General features: G+C 32.9%; 1 protein-coding gene across 2 annotated transcripts in view; it reads right to left on the bottom strand.

Moving 5' to 3' along the window:
* LOC144964549 (3-hydroxy-3-methylglutaryl-coenzyme A reductase-like) overlaps positions 1 to 18,553 on the bottom strand; it is a 42,028-nt gene that overhangs the window by 10,322 nt on the left and 13,153 nt on the right. For both annotated transcript variants that reach the window (XM_078898968.1, XM_078898969.1), the window contains exons 2-16: positions 18,141 to 18,332; positions 16,720 to 16,831; positions 16,167 to 16,254; positions 15,075 to 15,265; positions 13,311 to 13,417; positions 12,551 to 12,673; positions 9,710 to 9,867; positions 7,660 to 7,874; positions 5,504 to 5,892; positions 4,739 to 4,854; positions 3,900 to 3,978; positions 2,507 to 2,665; positions 1,887 to 1,972; positions 1,426 to 1,497; positions 842 to 947 (exon numbers count right to left, since the gene is read on the bottom strand). In XM_078898968.1, coding sequence (XP_078755094.1) covers positions 842 to 947; positions 1,426 to 1,497; positions 1,887 to 1,972; positions 2,507 to 2,665; positions 3,900 to 3,978; positions 4,739 to 4,854; positions 5,504 to 5,892; positions 7,660 to 7,874; positions 9,710 to 9,867; positions 12,551 to 12,673; positions 13,311 to 13,417; positions 15,075 to 15,265; positions 16,167 to 16,254; positions 16,720 to 16,831; positions 18,141 to 18,332 — 2,193 coding nt within the window. The remainder of the gene's footprint in view (positions 1 to 841; positions 948 to 1,425; positions 1,498 to 1,886; positions 1,973 to 2,506; positions 2,666 to 3,899; positions 3,979 to 4,738; positions 4,855 to 5,503; positions 5,893 to 7,659; positions 7,875 to 9,709; positions 9,868 to 12,550; positions 12,674 to 13,310; positions 13,418 to 15,074; positions 15,266 to 16,166; positions 16,255 to 16,719; positions 16,832 to 18,140; positions 18,333 to 18,553) is intronic.

Genomic DNA, 18,553 nt, shown 5'->3' with positions numbered 1-18,553 from the left:
AAAAGCTATCACTTCATTTTTTGACTGGATTCTTGTATGGCTATACATTGGTATGACACTCGCCTTTAAAGGACCACCTTCAGGGTTCGAGTCCCGTTCTGAGCAGTGCATAGTTGAGTAGTTGGAAAAGGCTCTACTCACATTCTATTACCATACTCAGGTGAAAAATGAGTACCTGCCTTAAACAGCTCTGTTTCTGACCCAAAAAAAAATTGTAATATCGCCTAACAGGTGTCAAGTCTTGTCCTATATTTTAAGTATTGCTGTTGGCCAGGAAGCCTGAGTAAATTGCTTTGAGCATGTTTTGTAGATATTACGTTATATACATGCTCAATTTTTACATTAAAAAAAAAAATTCAATTACAATGAGTGATTTTGTAAAAAGGATTGATCAATATTGCCTGTACATTTTGATGGTTGAGCTTATATAGTAAAATAGTGAATTTCATTAGATACAAAGGGAAATCAATTTTCTTAGAGACTATGTACCATAGATAGATATAACAGGGTGATGTTTTTGGATGCAAAATTGATAAGCCTCATAATCAGCCCAGCATTTCAGAAATTTCAATATTTCATAAGCTTGAAAATGTCATTTACAATGGGTTTTACATCACGAATATTTAAACTTGTTGAAGCCAGTTTATTTACTAAATAGTCACATGAAATTTTATCTATCCACATACCCTAAGGTCCTATGCTGCAAAATATTAATTTGAATGGTTTTGGAGAATTACTAGTCAGGAATTACAAAATATATCAAAATAAAACTAGGTTGAAAAACAATTTTACAGCAAAACAACTGAAAAAGAGAATGTGCAGAAGGTGACATGGACAATACCTTGGATAACATATTCATGCCCATTGCATCTCCAGTTCTGGAAACAAATCGGATGTATAAATTACGACCTGCTTGGCCAATGTGGATTTTCTTCAGTCTCGCAAATCTGGGATAGAGAGGATTATACAGTGTCAAAGTAGGAACACAGAAAGACATTGACAAACAAATACACAACAATAATAGATATTGTGAGAGTTAAAATTCCTGTTTCAGCTGGATAACTGGAGAGGCATGTATGGAGGAGGACGGGCAAGCGGGTGTCCATATATATATAAATCTTTTAATAGAAAATTTGATGCAAAATAATGCAGTTAGGATTAAAGCTGAACCCCAGCTCACACTTCAAGTGAATTGTTTCCACACATATAAAAACATTTCAGAATTCCATTTAAGCAGTCAACTCTTATAGTTATAAAAACATTTTTAAAATTTTTTTTTTAAAACCCAGAAAATCCCATTTATGTAAAAGACTATGACTTTAAAATTTAAAACAAACCTAAAACATGAAAAACTCTATATTCAATTAATATAAATGATCATTTATTTGAGGTCTGGGCCTTTTCTTAACAAACTTAGATAGCTACCTGCTCGTTGTGTCGAATGTTTCCTTTAGAATTTCGAAATTTTCCGGCTTTTCCAACCATCCCTTGACTTCACTGTATGAGACAAATTAAAATGAAAATAATTAATAAATAAAATGAAATAAATAATGAAACTAGAAATAATAAAATTTCAAACGAAATTTACAAATTTCTTCAAGAAACACATTGATGAATGATGATAAGAAAAAACAAAAACAAAACAATGATTAATAAGAATCTATGCTTGTGAAAAATCCATAAATGCTTAAAATTAAAAACATGAAATTCTTCAATGATATTGATCATCATCTCCAATGAAAGCAAATCAACCACAATATTGTGTCATTTTACAACAATGCCACCATTATCATCATCGCCATAATGATTTCCACCACCATCATAATCACGACAAAATATCACAAATCTCACCAGCTTGAGTATTTAAACCATTTTGAATTCATTACCTGGCTCTAACTGCTTTCGGAAATCGAACCACCGGTCCCCTTGTCATTCCATCATTTGTAATGCAGCAAGAAACCCCTCCACTTTGCTGCATTAAAGAAAAAATTAAATAGAAAATGGCAATGCATGACAATGGCGTAAAATTTGATGGTGATAATCATATCAAGTGAATAAATAAATAAACTAATTAATTAATAAATCAATCAACACAATTCCCTTTATTCAATCCAAGAAGATATTTGACTTTATAATCTGTTTTGGGAAAGATGAAAAATCAAAATTGTGCACTACTCTATTTAACTCTTTCTGGTATCTTATCTAATAATAAGACAAAAAGACCAAAAACAGCTAACTTAAACTCCCACTGGCTAAATTAATCTGATCATCATCGGTGCAATCTAACTATAAAAAAGTTAATCCAAAAAGAATTTTTTTTTTTATTAAATCTAAACAAATATATGAATCTCTTAATTAATTAATTAATTAATCAATCAAATCTTAAAACTAGCTTGGGGTGACAAAGACAATTTGCTCAATTCTTGACCTTTTTTCTCTTTTTTTTTTTTTTTTTTTTTTTTTACCAACGACAGAGCTCACATCAGAACTCTAAGAGCTTTCTTACCTCAATAGCTCGACAACCTCTGTTGGTGCTGGCAACAAGACAACCCTCTGTAGTGGCCATGGGGACATGATATCTGACTCCATTCATCAAAAGAGGTCCTGCCACCCCTACAGGCACTGGGACGTAACCAATTACATTCTCACAACATGATCCTTCAACCTGGTAATATAGACAGAGAGAAGTAAAAACAAAATCAAAACAAAACAAGACAAAAAAAAAAAAAAAAGGAAAAGAATTTAAATATATTTAAAACAATCTTTAATGAGATGCCCTAAAGCATCGATTCTCCCCTCAAGATCTAGAAATAATCTTGAATTCTTATAAATCTCACTTGGTCATCAGCAGATGAGTAAATAAAGTTCGTTCACAACTAAAACCCATGAATTTATACCATGAGCTACACTAAATGATAATCTAACAAACAAATTTTGTTTCATCACTTAAAGATGGACTTCTTTTTTTTATCATTATAGTGTTTGCAGTGTCGACTACATTTTCACCATTAACAGAGAGCAAAATCAGCCGTTTGATAACTTGCTTAGTTAATCATATTATATTAATTCAATCATGGGAACTGACATTTTAAAACTCATCTTTATAGAAGAAGAAGAAGAAGAAGAAGAAGAAGAAGAAGAAGAAGAAGAAGAAGAAGAAGAAGAAGAAGAAGAAGAAGAAGAAGAAGAAGAAGAAGAAGAAGAAGAAGAAGAAGAAGAAAAAGAAGAAGAAGAAGAAGAAGAAGAAGAAGAAGAAGAAGAAGAAGAAGAAGAAGAAGAAGAAGAAGAAGAAGAAGAAGAAGAAGAAGAAGAAGAAGAAGAAGAGGAGGAGGAGGAGGAGGAGGAGGAGGAGGAGGAGGAGGAGGAGGAGGAACAGGAGAAGAAGTAGGAGGAGGAGGAGGAGGAGGAGGAGGAAAAGAAGAAGAATAAGAAAAAGAAGAAGAAGAAGAAAAAGAAGAAGAAGAAAAAGAAGAAGAAGAAAAAGAAGAAGAAGAAAAAGGGGCTCGAATTGTGCATAAAAATTATTTGCCTATTTGCCTAACAAAATGGATCATAACAAACCGACTTTTGAAATAGGATAGATTGCCAACGACAATTAAAGAGAGGAAAGAGAAAACAACAGACTATTTTGCTATATAGATATTGTAGTCTTCCTCATTATACACCATAATTATTCATGACACATGAAAAGTAAAACGTAAAAGCAGAGATTAGTTTGTTATTCAACCAAAGAAAATGCTTACTTAGCAACTTATTCATTTTGCATTGACCTGTAAAAAAAAAAAAAAGCAAGCCATTATGCAAATGAGAAGTAGTCATCTGAGAGAGGAGACAGATGACTGTGGTTGGACGTGGGGGTGGGGGGTGGGACTAGTTACATACACAGTAGAATCACTTACAAATTTGTAATCATAGTGCATGAATGGCAAACTCTCCAACGCATTTTGGGAGGTAAGCTGACCAGTCAGTAGCTGTCTCCTGAAATGTGAAATGCCATTATGGATTAGATTAATGGTAACAGAAAATTTTAAAAAATGTTGGGATAGGGGGCGGGGGTTTGAAGTATAGCATAAAGCAAAGGGGAATGGTTGGTAAGGTTGTTTGTGGAACAGGTTTTGTTGTGTATTTGTTGTTGTTGTTTGATGAAGATGATGATGATGATGATGATGATGATGATTATGTTGATGTTGTTGTTAGTCTGGGTTTTTTGTGTGCTTGTTTATGTTCTTGGGTATTTTGTTTTTTGTTTTTTTTTGGTATTTTTTTTTGGGGGAGGGCGGGGGGTTTGTCTTTTTTTTTTTTTTTTTTGGTCTTTTTGTTTTGCTTGTATTTATTTTCTTTGCCATTAAAAATATATATATATATATTATTGTTGTTAATGCTTATATTATTTTCTTTGACTTAAATCTCCTGTTCTTTGGTTGGATTTTGTCCCCCATATTTGTAAAATATTTTATTTATCATATATTTTTAATAATGAAAGAGTATCTAAAAGCTTACGATTGCCATTAACTTAATATTGTTTTCAAACTATAGGGGGGAAGGGGGGTCCGGGAGGAATTTTGTCATTGTATGCGTCTGTGAGTAAGAGAGAGAGAAAGAGAGAGAGAGAGAGAGAGAGAGAGAGAGAGAGAGAGAGAGATAGAGAGAGAGAGAGAGAGAGATGTATGTATGTGTGTGTGTGTGTTTGTGTGTGTGTGTGTGTTTGTGTAATATTATGTACAATTTTAAAACTCACCTGATTGCAACTCCTCTCATGTGATTTCCCAGCATACTCTCTAACTTGTATGGTGGAATGTGACGAGAATGGACCAGTATTATCACTTCTTCATCAGTTAAAGCTTCTGGGCCAGCCTACAGATAATTCATTTTTGATTCATTTCCTATATAAATATTATTGTGCAAGATTGCTTGGGTGAAAATAAATGCTTTCTGAAAAGATGGAGACCATCCTTTGGAACTATTTGCAGATACCACCATCATCTTCATTATCTATCAATCCTTTTTTGATATACAGAATAGATAAACAATTTTTTACAATACTTCAAAAGGTAGTCAAAACCAAAGTTAAGTGAAGACATAAACATTAAAAAAGCGTATGCAATCATCTATTAAGCAGAAAAGAGAATCATAAATTGTAAATGTAAGACAATGAAATTCTTTAGGCCAGGCAATTTTTTTGGGTAAATAATTAACATATCTCTGTGTTTGGCTACGTTTAAGTGGAATATTGACATGATGACTGTCAAGGTACAGCTTTTAAGCTTCTTTTATTTGACTGTCAAAGGGGTCGAGCTAAAAATGATTTTTAACATTATCATTTTCTTTCTTAAAACTTGTCTTCACCTTTAGTTCCCTCACGATAGATGTGAAAAATTCCATCACAAATCTGCCTGAACAAAAAATGTTACATCCATATTTTGCTTAATGGTAAAACTTAGGTGACATTGTTTTGATCATTTGTACCAGTAAACGAGTAATGGAATTGAAATACCTAACTTACATCAGAATTCATAATGGCAACACACTCATCAATCGTCCTTGGTTCCTCGTCTGATAATTTTGGACTGTGGACAAATTTTCCCAGTTGAAGATTACTTAATTCCTTATACTGTTGATCCGTTTGTGTTTCTGCATGGCTCACTTCTCTTGCCGATTCCTTATCATCATCTGAACTGCTGGAGTCATCCTGCCCCCCAAGAAAGAATGAAGCTGGCATAAAATCATTTTTCTTTGGATCCAGACACTCTCGGCCAATAGGTGACAGGGGACCATTTTTGGTTTTCAGAGAGTCGGCTCCATTGCTTTTGATTGATTCCGTACCATTTGTTTTAATTTTACTGATGCCATTGCAGTGTACTCCATTTGTGCCATTTGACTGCAGGCCATTACCTTAGAAAAGAACAGTTAAACAAATACTACTCATTGAATTAACCAGGAGTGTAGGGCATAATCTGAGAAATGAATAGTTCATTAAAGTTTTGTGAATGAATTTATTTTGAGTTTAGGGCAAAGCCTGAGAGCAGAATAGTGTATTAAAGTTAAGTGAATGAATAAGTTATGAGTGTCAGGCAATAGCTGAGAAAAGTTTGGTGACTGAATAAATCATGAGAAAATATGCAGTGCTTATTTGACACACACATTTTTTCAGCTTTCCAAACAATTGCGAAAGTGATATAGAGGAGTAGTTAGTATTGATAATATCTAAGTCTTCTAAAACTTGATACAACCCATTAGATTATTCATCTCCACAGTGCCAGAATTTATCCTGGTCTCTGGAGTTGAGATTGGACAATAACAAATTGCCTCCAGAATTTGATGCTGGTCTGCAACAGAAAACTTCATTCAATACTATACCCAGCTACCCAAATACTGTTGTGAAGACAGGTTGTCAGAAAAAAAATTCTGACAACACGGGTTCAAATAAGATTCATTTCTCACTACTACATGAAAAATATCTTTTAAAAGCAAATGAAAATGATTCAAAAGACCTCGAAAAAATGTTAATAGCATAAGTCTCTTGTCAGAACAAAAACCGAATTGTCTCATTAAAGAATGAGGACTAAGGTAAGGGCATCAAAGAAAGAAGCAAAAGATATGGAGTAAAATACAAATTAGGCAGTCGGGTAACAAACATAAAATTGATCCAATTAACATTGAAATTGACTGGTTCAACCTTTCAAGCAACATTGAGACTTTTGAAGATGTACTACAGACAATGAGAAAGGCACTATACTTTTTTTGTAATGGATATTCAACATCTACATAAATGCTCAATTTGACTGAGTCAGTCAGATTATAGGGTGAAAATGAGGGAGTGATCATGGGAGTGATATTATAGAGGATCTACCAGTAACCCAACTCATTGTTTGTTTTGTTTTTAAGAGTTTTACGGCACTTGCAACACATTTAAGTCATATCAGCGCCAGTAAAAATCAAGAAAATTACATTTTAAAAGCATTCTAGATGTACAATAAAAAGGGCTTGAGGAAAAAGTAAGACATAGGGGAATGGAACAAATAGGGAACAGATGTAGATTCCAAGAGCACGCTATCAGTGTACTTAGATTGAGATCACCTAAAAGTCTCACCCAGACACCAGCACAGGATCCCACTAAGAGGAATACATTCAAATGTTTAAAAATCATATGTTTGAAAAAAAAAAAACAACCAGTACTTACCAGAGAAGATTTAAAAGGAAAGAAATATCATACCCAAAAACTATATACATTTGGCTCTGTCTCTCCTACTCAAAGACTCCGGCAAGGGTCAAGACAAAACTAAGTGATCTCATTCCAAGACAAAGACAGAAACATGGTTGCAAATTCAAGAGGCAACAATTTACTGAACTTTTACACAAACATGGAGACTGACCCCATTCTGAGTGCTGAACACCTGTAAAAAGACTTTAAGTACAGACTTTTTTTCCCGTTTAGCAGGTGATTGGAAAATACATTGATGATTTGTGACATACTGAAGACCGTAAATATACGGAAAATTGGCAACCTTGACAGAAAGCAATTGGAAAACAGATGCAGGGGGATAGAAGTACCTCCCTGCCCACAATGCGAGGTTGGGAACCTCACAAAGAACCCAACTCATTCTGCATGCATGGAAATGGGATAAATAAATAACAACAGAATGTGAAAAATGCACTTACATCCTTTTGTTCTTATTGGCATGTTGTTGATGTTATTGTTGTGTGTACTCCTATCAAGATTGACACTAGATTTCTGTGAAGTTTCCTCACTTGATTCAGCTTTTAACAGTTCTTGGATTTGATCTTCAACTTTGTCATCAAACAATACATATTTTATAGCAAGAAGTATTGCAAATAAAAGAGCAGCTCCGTAATCTAAATTGGAAGTGAGAATCCTAAATGATGGAGAACATAAAAAGATTAAAAAAAAAGTCATATAAGGAGTTCACAGAGAAATATATATCAGTAAAAGCATTATAAATGATTATTTCTGCTGTTTTTATAACCTCCTCATTTTTTTAAACTCACAAAGTAAATCACCATGTTATACCCCGCCTCCCCCCCCCCCCCCCCCCCCCCCCCCCCCCCCCCCCCCCCCCCTCATTAGTATAGAACTAACTTTACATAGTCCATCACAGAGAACTGATGGGTGCACAATCATAATTAAGGCAAATGGGTTTATACTTGTAATCTTCTTCACTAAATGAAATCACAGCTTTTAAATTGACGTCAAGAGAAATTACAACACAAGGAATGAACTCAACTGCAGATGTTTATCATAATCAACGTTCATTAAATCAAAGGTGAAAGATGTAAAAATTCCTTTTTATAAAAAAGAACAACTATAGTTGGGGGGAAGGGGTGTCTACATATATAATAAGGGTCTTTCTGAGGATAGATAATAACAATATATAGACACTAATAGGTGAAAAAGTAATATTAGGATGGCCAAAAGGGAAGTTGAGAGCGAGAGCGAGAGAGAGAGAGAGAGAGAGAGAGAGAGAGAGAGAGAGAGAGAGAGAGAGAGAGAGAGAGAGAGAGAGAGAGAGAGAGAGAGAGAGAGAGAGAGAGAGAGAGAGAGAGAGAGAGAGAGAGAGAGAGAGAGAGAGAAAGGGAGAGAGAGAGATTACAAAGAGAAAGAAAGAGAAACATAAAGACAGAGAGAGTGAGAGAGAGAAAAATGAGAAAGAGGGAGAGAGAGAGAGAGAGAGAGAGAGAGAGAGAGAGAGAGAGAGAGAGAGAGAGAGAGAGAGAGAGATAGAGAGCGAGAGAGAGAGAGAGCGAGAGAGAGAGAGAGAGAGAGAGAGAAAAAGAGAGAGAGAGAGAGAGAGAGAGAGAGAGAGAGAGGGAGAGAGAGATGTAATTCATAATTTATTTATAACCCTAGCAGTTCATGCAGTGGCAGGAAAAATCCATGAGCTGCGGATAAACAAGAGAAAGGAGGACATATTTGAAGATGCCTTAACACTTAAGGATAAAAATGAAGATTGAGAATATCAGAAGAGGAGTTGGGTATCAGTGATAGCGAGAGCAGAGAAGACAAATAGAGAAGAGAACAGCGAGAGAGAGAGAGAGAGATAGAAAGAGAGAAAGAGAGAGAGAGAGAGAGAAAGAGAGAGGTGTTGTGAAGGGGGGGGGGGGATTAAATTTATTAAATCACAACTTATTTTATATAAACCATTTTCTGGGCACCATGGCAGATAACTAAAGGAAAAGACTATAATCTATTTCCCTATGCTATCCTGATATATACCGTCTATGCACCCTAGCCGTCATGGTCGTGATATCATGGGCAACGTTTTTTTAATATTCCCCTTCCCTATTAAAGAACGGTGTCCACTTCCAATTTCCCCTTGATTTGAATCAGTTTCATCTTTGAGAAGACGAATTGCATAAACTACGCTGATCAAAACACTTTGCAAAGCTCACAGACAATTGCACCCAGACTGTGAGTAGACGTTATATATATTAAGTAATGTGATTATAATTTATATGGGAAAGTTGTCTAATTTTTTTTTTTTACAGCACTGCAGTTTATACAAATTTTTCTTCCATTCCTGATTGCACAGATCCCGAAATTCTACATAAATGAAGCAAGGCATATATCACAAAAGTTTATAAACAACAAATGACATTTTAAATATATTTTCAGTCCTTATCCCCTTCTAAACCAAAATAATAAAATTAAATAATGATATTTAAAAAAAAAAACAGGTGGGAAAATACTCACTTTCCCACATAAAACTGCCAGAATGGAATTTCAGGTTGCACAGGATGGTCTTGGCCAAGGTAATCCAAAGATCCGTCAGTAGAAAGACTAGCACTAGATGATGGGATCTCTCCAACTATAAATCTGCTTCGAGCGTGAACCAAAACAAGCCCAGCAGACTAGAATAGAAAACAGACAGTTTTTAAAAAAGAGAATAAGGATAAACAAATAAAAAGTGTTAATGACTCGTAGATGTCCTTTATATATACATACATATAAATTGTGCATTGGAGCTTAAGCTCACTAAGCATAGTAATTTAATATTCAAAGAACAGGTCCATTAGTGGACTATCTTCCATCATTATATATTCATAATGTAAAATAATACGAAACCTCCATGACAATAAAAAAGGGTTATTGCACTGTTGCCAATTTTCAATATTCAAATGAGTTCTCCTGATATATTCATAATAATATGCCCAGTGTTGCAATGTCAACAAAGGCCTTCGTGTGACAAAAAAAGCAAACTCAGACCTTTTAGTGGCCATAATATACACAAAGTTATGGTAACACCAAAATTCAATACTCAAGGCATCCATACATTATTATAACCATAATTTCACTATTATTGATATTCTTTTTATTATTATTATTATTATTATTATCATCATCATTATTATTAGTATCATTATTATCATCATCATTATAATTACTATTAATATTATCATTATAATTACTAATACTATTATTATTATTATTATTATTATTATTATTATTATTGCAGTCCACTCTGGATAACCGCAACACCTTGGGATCAGCAAAAGTGTTGCGATTAACCGAAGTTGAATTTCCTGTCCACTATTGCAACATTTTACACAAATACGGTAACTCTAACCAGTTGTTTTAAACATTGCTCTTAGTCCACCACAGACTGAGCTATATTATTGAAATAAAAACCTTATAGCAGCCCTGTATAAATTTTGGCAAGCAAAAGCAACTTTGATGCAAGTCGACATCTGATTCAGATAAGATAACTTTCATTCTTTTGTTCTCAACATTTGTAAGAGTCAAAGAGACTAGCCATGATGAGAGACAGTAAGCTCTCACCAAACTCGTTGGTCACAACGCAGAGTTGTCAATCCCAAAACAAAGGATGTCGCTCAGTCTCTCTTTAAACTGTCATTGTCTACCTGTTGTCAAGACGATGCCCAACCCCCTCGCCTCCTTATTTAATGGCCACAAATGATATCACAAACCCATTCTGCAAAGTCTCGCCTTCTTTTGTCTCTAATAGAGTGGTGGCAAACAACTGTAGCATTAAATCCCGCTCACTTTCGATTCTTCAACCCGTCACGATTACATCCATGGTGAAATTTAATCATATTTTGTTTGATTGATTTCGTGCATTTGCCACTTTTTGAGGGCAAAAATTTGTCGTGATTAACCAAAGTTTGTTGCAATTAACCGGGGACTTTTATATAGAATTAATTCCTTTTCTTGGGAAATGTTGCAATTAACGGAGGTGCGATTATCTGGAGTGGACGGTATTAATATTATTATTATCATTATCCTTATCATCATCATCATCATTATTATTTAGTAGAGGATAATCTTGACAAGTAAAATAAACAAAAACAAAGCTCTTTTCTATATCAGACAAAAGCACTTCTAGAAAGTGAAATTGAGCTAAAGAGATAAACTAAACCAGTTAGTTGTCATAAATGATAAGCAAACATGGTTATGAACGTGATGGAAAGGGTTAGATTTTACAGATATTCAAGCCAGGTCAGAGGGTGATTGTCATATCACAGGACCACAAAGACACATTTGTAACCGACTGTCTCAAAACAAACAGTGTCACGTCCGGGTGAACTCATATTATCAACCTGATTAAATTGTTCCAAATAGATGTTAACCTCTATCTATGATATAACCGTGGCACATCTGACTGATTATGAGATCTGACATTCAATCACTAGTCGATGATATATTTTTTTCTTGCATTTTTCTTTCTGCTTTGTCTGCAAACTTGCCAACCAACTGTAACCATTTGAAAAGATTTATCATATTTTTCACAATATTTATGCTAATGATCTCATAACTTTTCTAAAACAAAAATAATATTTGAAATGTGTGCAACCATTCACAATTTCAAATTTAACAAATTGATGCATTTATGGAGCTGGTAGTACTAGTAGAGGGTAGGAAAAACCTGAAATTCCCTTGACAATCAATTGTCTGACTATTCATGTTCTAATTTAGGTGGAAACAATATTTAATGATCCTCAACTAGTCCATTTTTATCATTTTTTCCCCTTTTGTTACAATTTCGGACCTTTTGCGTTTAGCACATTTTAGTCAACATTTCCATATTATCAAATTTTGGGCCTCAAACCGTATTAAAATATGAGAAATCATACTGGTTGCCATGTCTGTGTCTGACACCGTTCTATTTATACCTTTATAGATTTTTTTTTCTTATACCAATGTAAGGCAATTAGGTCACAATTCTGTTCATTTTGACTTTTACCTCATTTCCTTCAACTAGTTCATCCCTACATAAATTCTAGATTAGCACAGAGGAAATTTTGATTTGGAATCATGGGTCTTTTAAACCAGAATTTATTTTATTTTAACACAAACACAAACCACACAAAAAAATAATAATAAAAAAATCAATTTAAAAAAATTTGTAATGGATGTTACTTTATAAGGAAGAGGTCTTTCCATAAAATCTTATATTGAACCCATCGACCCACTACAGCTGGGTGGATAGTGGGAGGCATTAAATATGAAATTAATTTAGGCCTCCTTGATAGGATCTGAGAAACAACACAGAAAATACACTCAGTCTATACTGACCATTATGATTTTGACTTTCTGTGTAACAGGGTTTGGTCTATTCTCATCCTCTTTCCTCTGCAGCACCTTGGCCAATTTTCTCAGTTGTTTTAGAGGTTTACCTTCATTGCGATCCCGGGATATCTAAAAATAAATATTTTTAAAAATTTTAAACTTTACATACAGAATATTAATAACCTTTTGATGGTAACAGATTTCTTTCAATAAACACCAAGAAAAATTGACACTTTGTGCCCTCCGGGTTTGTTTTGTTTTGTCTGGGTATGTTTCTAAAAGAAAGAAAAAATTTCAACTGCATAATCGAAAAAAAAAGAAGAAAAGATAGTAAATGTTTTGTGTCAATTTCCTGATTGAACTCAGCTTAATAATATACTTTGAATACTTCTTATATGATTAGCTAATTATTTCCTAAAAGAGTGGTAAGAAAGTTCCAACTTGAAATAAAAAATACTTGTACTTGTAACACTATGTTTTCTTTCTTTTACCACTAAACTATTGATATTTTTTTCTTCTATGATATAATCAGCTAGATAGACAGGACAAACCGATAATGATGAAATGATTTAGAAGAAACGCCACCAAACTAGAACTATTGTCTGACACGTCCAACCTATTATCATCATCATCATCATCATCATATAATCATCATTATTGTTGCAGTTGTTGTTTGTTGTTAGTCTTAACATTTATTATCATCCTTATCATCGACCTCAACATTATCATCACAAATTATAAATATATAAAAACAAAGTTTGCTTACCTCTAAGACTAGTGACAAGCATGCTGGGTAAAAAGTCATAAATGCTAGGTAGTTGGCAATCACAGACAAACAACCAAACAAACACATAGTTTCCAGGATTCGGACACCTATGGGAGAAAACGAGTCTTAATTTGTTATCGATATAATAAAACATTGATCTAAGATTAGAATTAAACAGTATCTTGTTTTGTTTTGTTTCTTTGGCTTTTTCTTTTTCTTTCAGGTAAATGATACAGACATTAAGGCATATAAGTGCAAATCAGTCTATGACGATGACATTCACTCTTGATTTGAAATTATAATAACTTGATCTTTTGATCTCTTGATTATTATTATTATTATTATTATTATTATTATTATTATTATTATTATTATCATTATTATTATTATTATTATTATTATTATTATTATTATTATTATTATTATTATTATCATCAGACCTGCCTACTTGAAAATTTTAAAAATCGCTATTATTTGGAGATAAAATAGAAATCGCTATAGTTGACTTTATAGATCAACAATTTATCCTCATAATGATTAAATACCCCTTCAAAATCCGGAAAATCACATACTCTGGCATCAACTTTCAGTTTCAATAAGCTTCAATGGCTTAGAAATGCTCATGAGGTTTTGAAATTGGAGCCAAAATTTCGTAATTTTACGATTTTTTCGTCGTAGTAGGGAGGGGAGGTCTGCATCATCACCACCATCATCATATCGAAATTAAGATTATTATCATAATGACTAGTATTGGGTATTATTACCATTATCATTATCTTAACAAAATTCAAAAAGAAATCCAATAAAAAATATATATAAGCTACTCCTCCATTTCTTTTAACCTCACAAACACAATGTTATCAAACCGTCCACTATGTAACAATCAGCAATCTGTTGTTTATTTTTTTGTTTCTTTGTTCTCTTTAAGAATAATGATCAGCTTTTATTAAAAGAGAATGAATCAAATTATGTTTATCACTATTTTCTTTAATTTTCTTGAATGGTGAGATACTTCAGTGGGAAGGTAGAATGTGTTTCTTTTCTTTGGAGCTTTCGGCATAAAGCAACTTTATAATAAAAATTATCCCACTTCATTTTTTTTCATAACAGGCATTTTACTTGCTGGTTGAATATTTCAATATTAAAAACTTTTAATTAACAAATTATCTCTTGAGCTCAATTAATAAAATATTCAGTAAAAGTATAAATATGACCTGAGAACATTCAGAGAGTAAAATATGGTTAGATGCAAAATTTTATATATTAAAAACTTTAAAACCAAAAATAAAATAATAAAAACCTGGTAAATAACCAGCATAAAAAAAAAGTTATCAATGTTGCGGTTAAATAATAATAATAATAATAATAATAATAATAATAATAATAATAATAATAATAATAATAATAATAATAATAATAATAATAATAACAATAATAATAATAATAATAATAATAATAATAATAATAATAATAATAAGCCTATTTCTATAGCGCCTTTCGTCGAAAACGCAAAGCTTTCCTGAAGCATTATTATGATCATCGAAATTGAATGAGAAATCTTCTACTGCATACAAACTGCAAAGAATAGGATGTTGGTCTAAGAAATCCTTGGTAGACAAGTCTGGAAAAAAATAATCTGACTACACAGATTTGAATCAAATCTATCAATTATTGACGTATTAGCCAAGTGCTTAGTGACTAGCCGGGTAAAGTCTATGGCTCTGAATTGTACAAGTCTAATTGTATTCCTTTCATTTTGATTACCTGAGAGTGTCCCAACCCCTAGAGCCAAGGTCACCACGATGGTATCAAGGGTTATTGCAGGGCCCATCACTGCCATTCCACTCCCTATATTTTTATGAAACTCGTCTTGCACTGAGGCTGTTAGTGAAAAGCGAGCCAAAGCACTCACTTTTGAAAAGTCAATCAGTAATAAACAAAATGGAAGAGCCTCACTGGAAATAGAAAAGGTGGAAATGTTATTGATTTAATACTTTGGCAATGTGATACTAAGCTGCTAGAAGCTGTGCATTGTAAAATGAATAACAGCTTCAAAAAATAACAAAATACTAAACAATTAATAATTGTTTGATATTTTGCTCTTTTTTCAAGCTGTTATATTAATTTGTGTTTATGATTTAATATTTTACATTCTTTTTACCCTATTTCAATTTTTTTTCAACTTTTGGCTTTACCTGATAATGTGACAATGGCAAACAATCATATTAGCATTAGTAATTTCAATACTCAATTTAACAGTTTGTTTAATGGTGCCTATTGGAGACAGATGCACAATATGGCCCTATAGACAAAGAATACAGAATTGACAAACCCAAGTTGCCACAATGTGTTGCCAGCAATGGTAAAATTGGTAGTGAGCACAACATTAGTAGACACTTGAAGTTTCACCAAAATTTTACAATAGAAGGCCATTCATCGGAGTAAGAAGTCTAAAACATGTTGAACCATACACCACTTAATTCTTTTCTTAGGTGGCGCTGACATATTTTGTTTTGTTTTTTTTTGTCAAAGTCAAAGTGAATAAAAGTCAGAGAAGACAAAGAAAGTCACACAATGTACGAAACGAATTCCTTTATTGTACTACTAATATCATTTTTAAAAAAATATAAATTACTGTAGAGTGAAAATTCATAGTAAATGTGACGATTTTGTAAATTAGGCAGAGGTCTAAAATCTGTAGGATTTAACAAGTCTGAGACAATGAGCTCTCTAAAACAAAACTTTATAACACAACAGCAATATTAAACTCTCGCTTAACAAAATAGTAAAAATAATGTACAGGAGTAAACTAACAGTGATTACAAAAAATGCTGTAATCCTGACAAATATACTTACTTTAATCCATTGAGATCAAATCCAATGAGATTCGCAAAAACAATACTGAATATGAAACTTGAAAATATTGTAAAAGCACCAGCTAAACCTGAGGGAGGAAATTTCAGAAAAAAATCAATTAACAACAAAAATAACAAGTTACATAAATTTAGAAGAAGATATTTAGTGCCCCTTGCTAACTCCTTTTTATTTCCACATAAAATGGAGTAAGTGATTGCTTCTTTAACACAAATCAAAACACACACTTGAATAAGATGTGATTGAATAAATAAATATAAATTTTCCATGTAGTATCTGTTTATATCATAGCATGAATGCCAACAGAAAAGTACTCATTCACAGTGGGGTAATATGTGTTTAGTGCGATAAGAAAGAAGACAAATGTCCACAAACAAAGAAGAGAGATGTCTATCATTAACAGTCAGTTTGACCAATCACCATTAATTTCACCAATTTAAAAAATGATAACAATACTATTCCAACTCCATAGCATGCGTTGACTTTCATAGTTTAGTTATTCAAAATACAAAAAATGCATTTTTGAAGGACTTACCTAATAAATATTTAGATCCTAATTTGCGTAGATTTCTAAATTGTAAATAGATGTACACGACAGCAAGGCAGCGAGTTAAAGCTATTAAAAGCAGATCTGAACTTTTTAAGACCTGAAATAGACAGTCAAAATTAAAAGAAAGATTATTTGTCAATTCATATACAATTCAATGTTTGTTAAGATTTTTAATAATAACATAATAATAATAATAATAATAATAATAATAATAATAATAATAATAATAATAATAATAATAATAATAATAATAATAATAATAATAATAATAATAATAATAATAATGATAATAATAATAATTATACTTTTTTTTTTAACAGGGTCTGTCTGTTTCCTCAAAAATTAAGAAATGCACAGCCAAGGGGAAAAATGAGAGAATTTTATAACCATGAAATTTCAATACTACTGGATCAAATACATAGCTGCCAACCCACCAAGCTTATTAAGAGGGAGTGTTGGTCAGAAAATCAGGGAGATTCAGAAACAAATCAGGGAGTTACATAAATGTATAAATCTACATTTCAAAAGACTGTCAGCCTATCAGGTTGTCTCTTGGGCAAAGTATAGTTGAATTAATCCACTCTTAAGCGAAATTACAAAGTAGCCTGCACATGCACTTAGAACACAAACAATCTCCATCCATGAATGTTTCTGGCAACTACTAAGAAACTAAACATACTTGATATCAAGATACACTATGACTTGAAACAGTTTAAAAATGACCAACAATTGAGTTTAAAAGTTTTTTTTAAATGCGGGAGATTGGTGTGATGGGCGGGAGCGCGGGAGACGAACTAAAAATGCAGGAGTCTCCCGCAATTTCCGGGAGGATTGGCAGCTATGCAAATACCAGAGGGGAAAACTCATCATTTCGGGACCTTAAATTTTAAAACTCAATCATATAAGAATAGATGTAATAAAACTTAATCCACAATTAACTTTCTATTTCTCTAAAAACAGACCAAGAAGAGAAACGAAGAGTAGAAGGGGAGATGAGGAAGAGGAGGAGAGGAAGAAGAAGAAGAAGAAGAAGAAGAAGAAGAAGAAGAAGAAGAAGAAGAAGAAGAAGAAGAAGAAGAAGAAAAAGAAGAAGAAAAAGAAGAAGAAGAAGAAGAAGAAGAAGAAGAAGAAGAAGAAGAAGAAGAAGAAGAAGAAGAAGAAGAAGAAGAAGAAGAAGAAGAAGAAAGAAGAAGAAGAAGAAGAAGAAGAAGAAAGAAGAAGAAGAAGAAGAAAAGAAGAAGAAGAAGAAGAAGAAGAAGAAGAAGAAGAAGAAGAAGAAGAAGAAGAAGAAGAAGAAGAAGAAGAAGAAGAAGAAGAAGAAGAAGAAGAAGAAGAAGAAGAAGAAGAAGAAAGAATTGGACAAAGGTCTTTTAACTATTTTAAAAGAGACGTTATTTAAGACTGACCTCTTCACTTTGGCATACATAATTCCACCCACATAGCTTAGTGTTGGTGGCCAACAGACTCATGGACATAAGAGAAATGGTTATGGTGAGAGTTCCTATCAATACTTCCCACGGGTGACTGGCACACAGATGTCCGTGGGCACGGAACAAACGACTCAGCATCCTCCCAGGAAGTAAACACACTGGAAGTACCTGAGAATGAAAACAAACAAATATTCTAGAAAACTCTGTGAGAGAATAGTCTAATCATGTGTATGATGAAACAATAACTTTTGGTATAACTCATGAAAAATAATTTGCTATGATCAATAAGCATCAAAATGCCTCACATTTAATCCCATAACAAGCAAAATTGAAATTTGCTTCCATTTCATTACAGTAAAACCACCTGTCTTGAAAATTAAAAACAATGG

Source organism: Berghia stephanieae, chromosome 2 (assembly GCF_034508935.2).
Source record: "Berghia stephanieae isolate SIO BIC M18660-M18661 chromosome 2, UCSD_Bste_1.3, whole genome shotgun sequence".
Lineage (NCBI taxonomy): Eukaryota > Metazoa > Mollusca > Gastropoda > Nudibranchia > Aeolidiidae > Berghia > Berghia stephanieae.
This window is presented reverse-complemented; position numbering and strand designations above follow the sequence as displayed.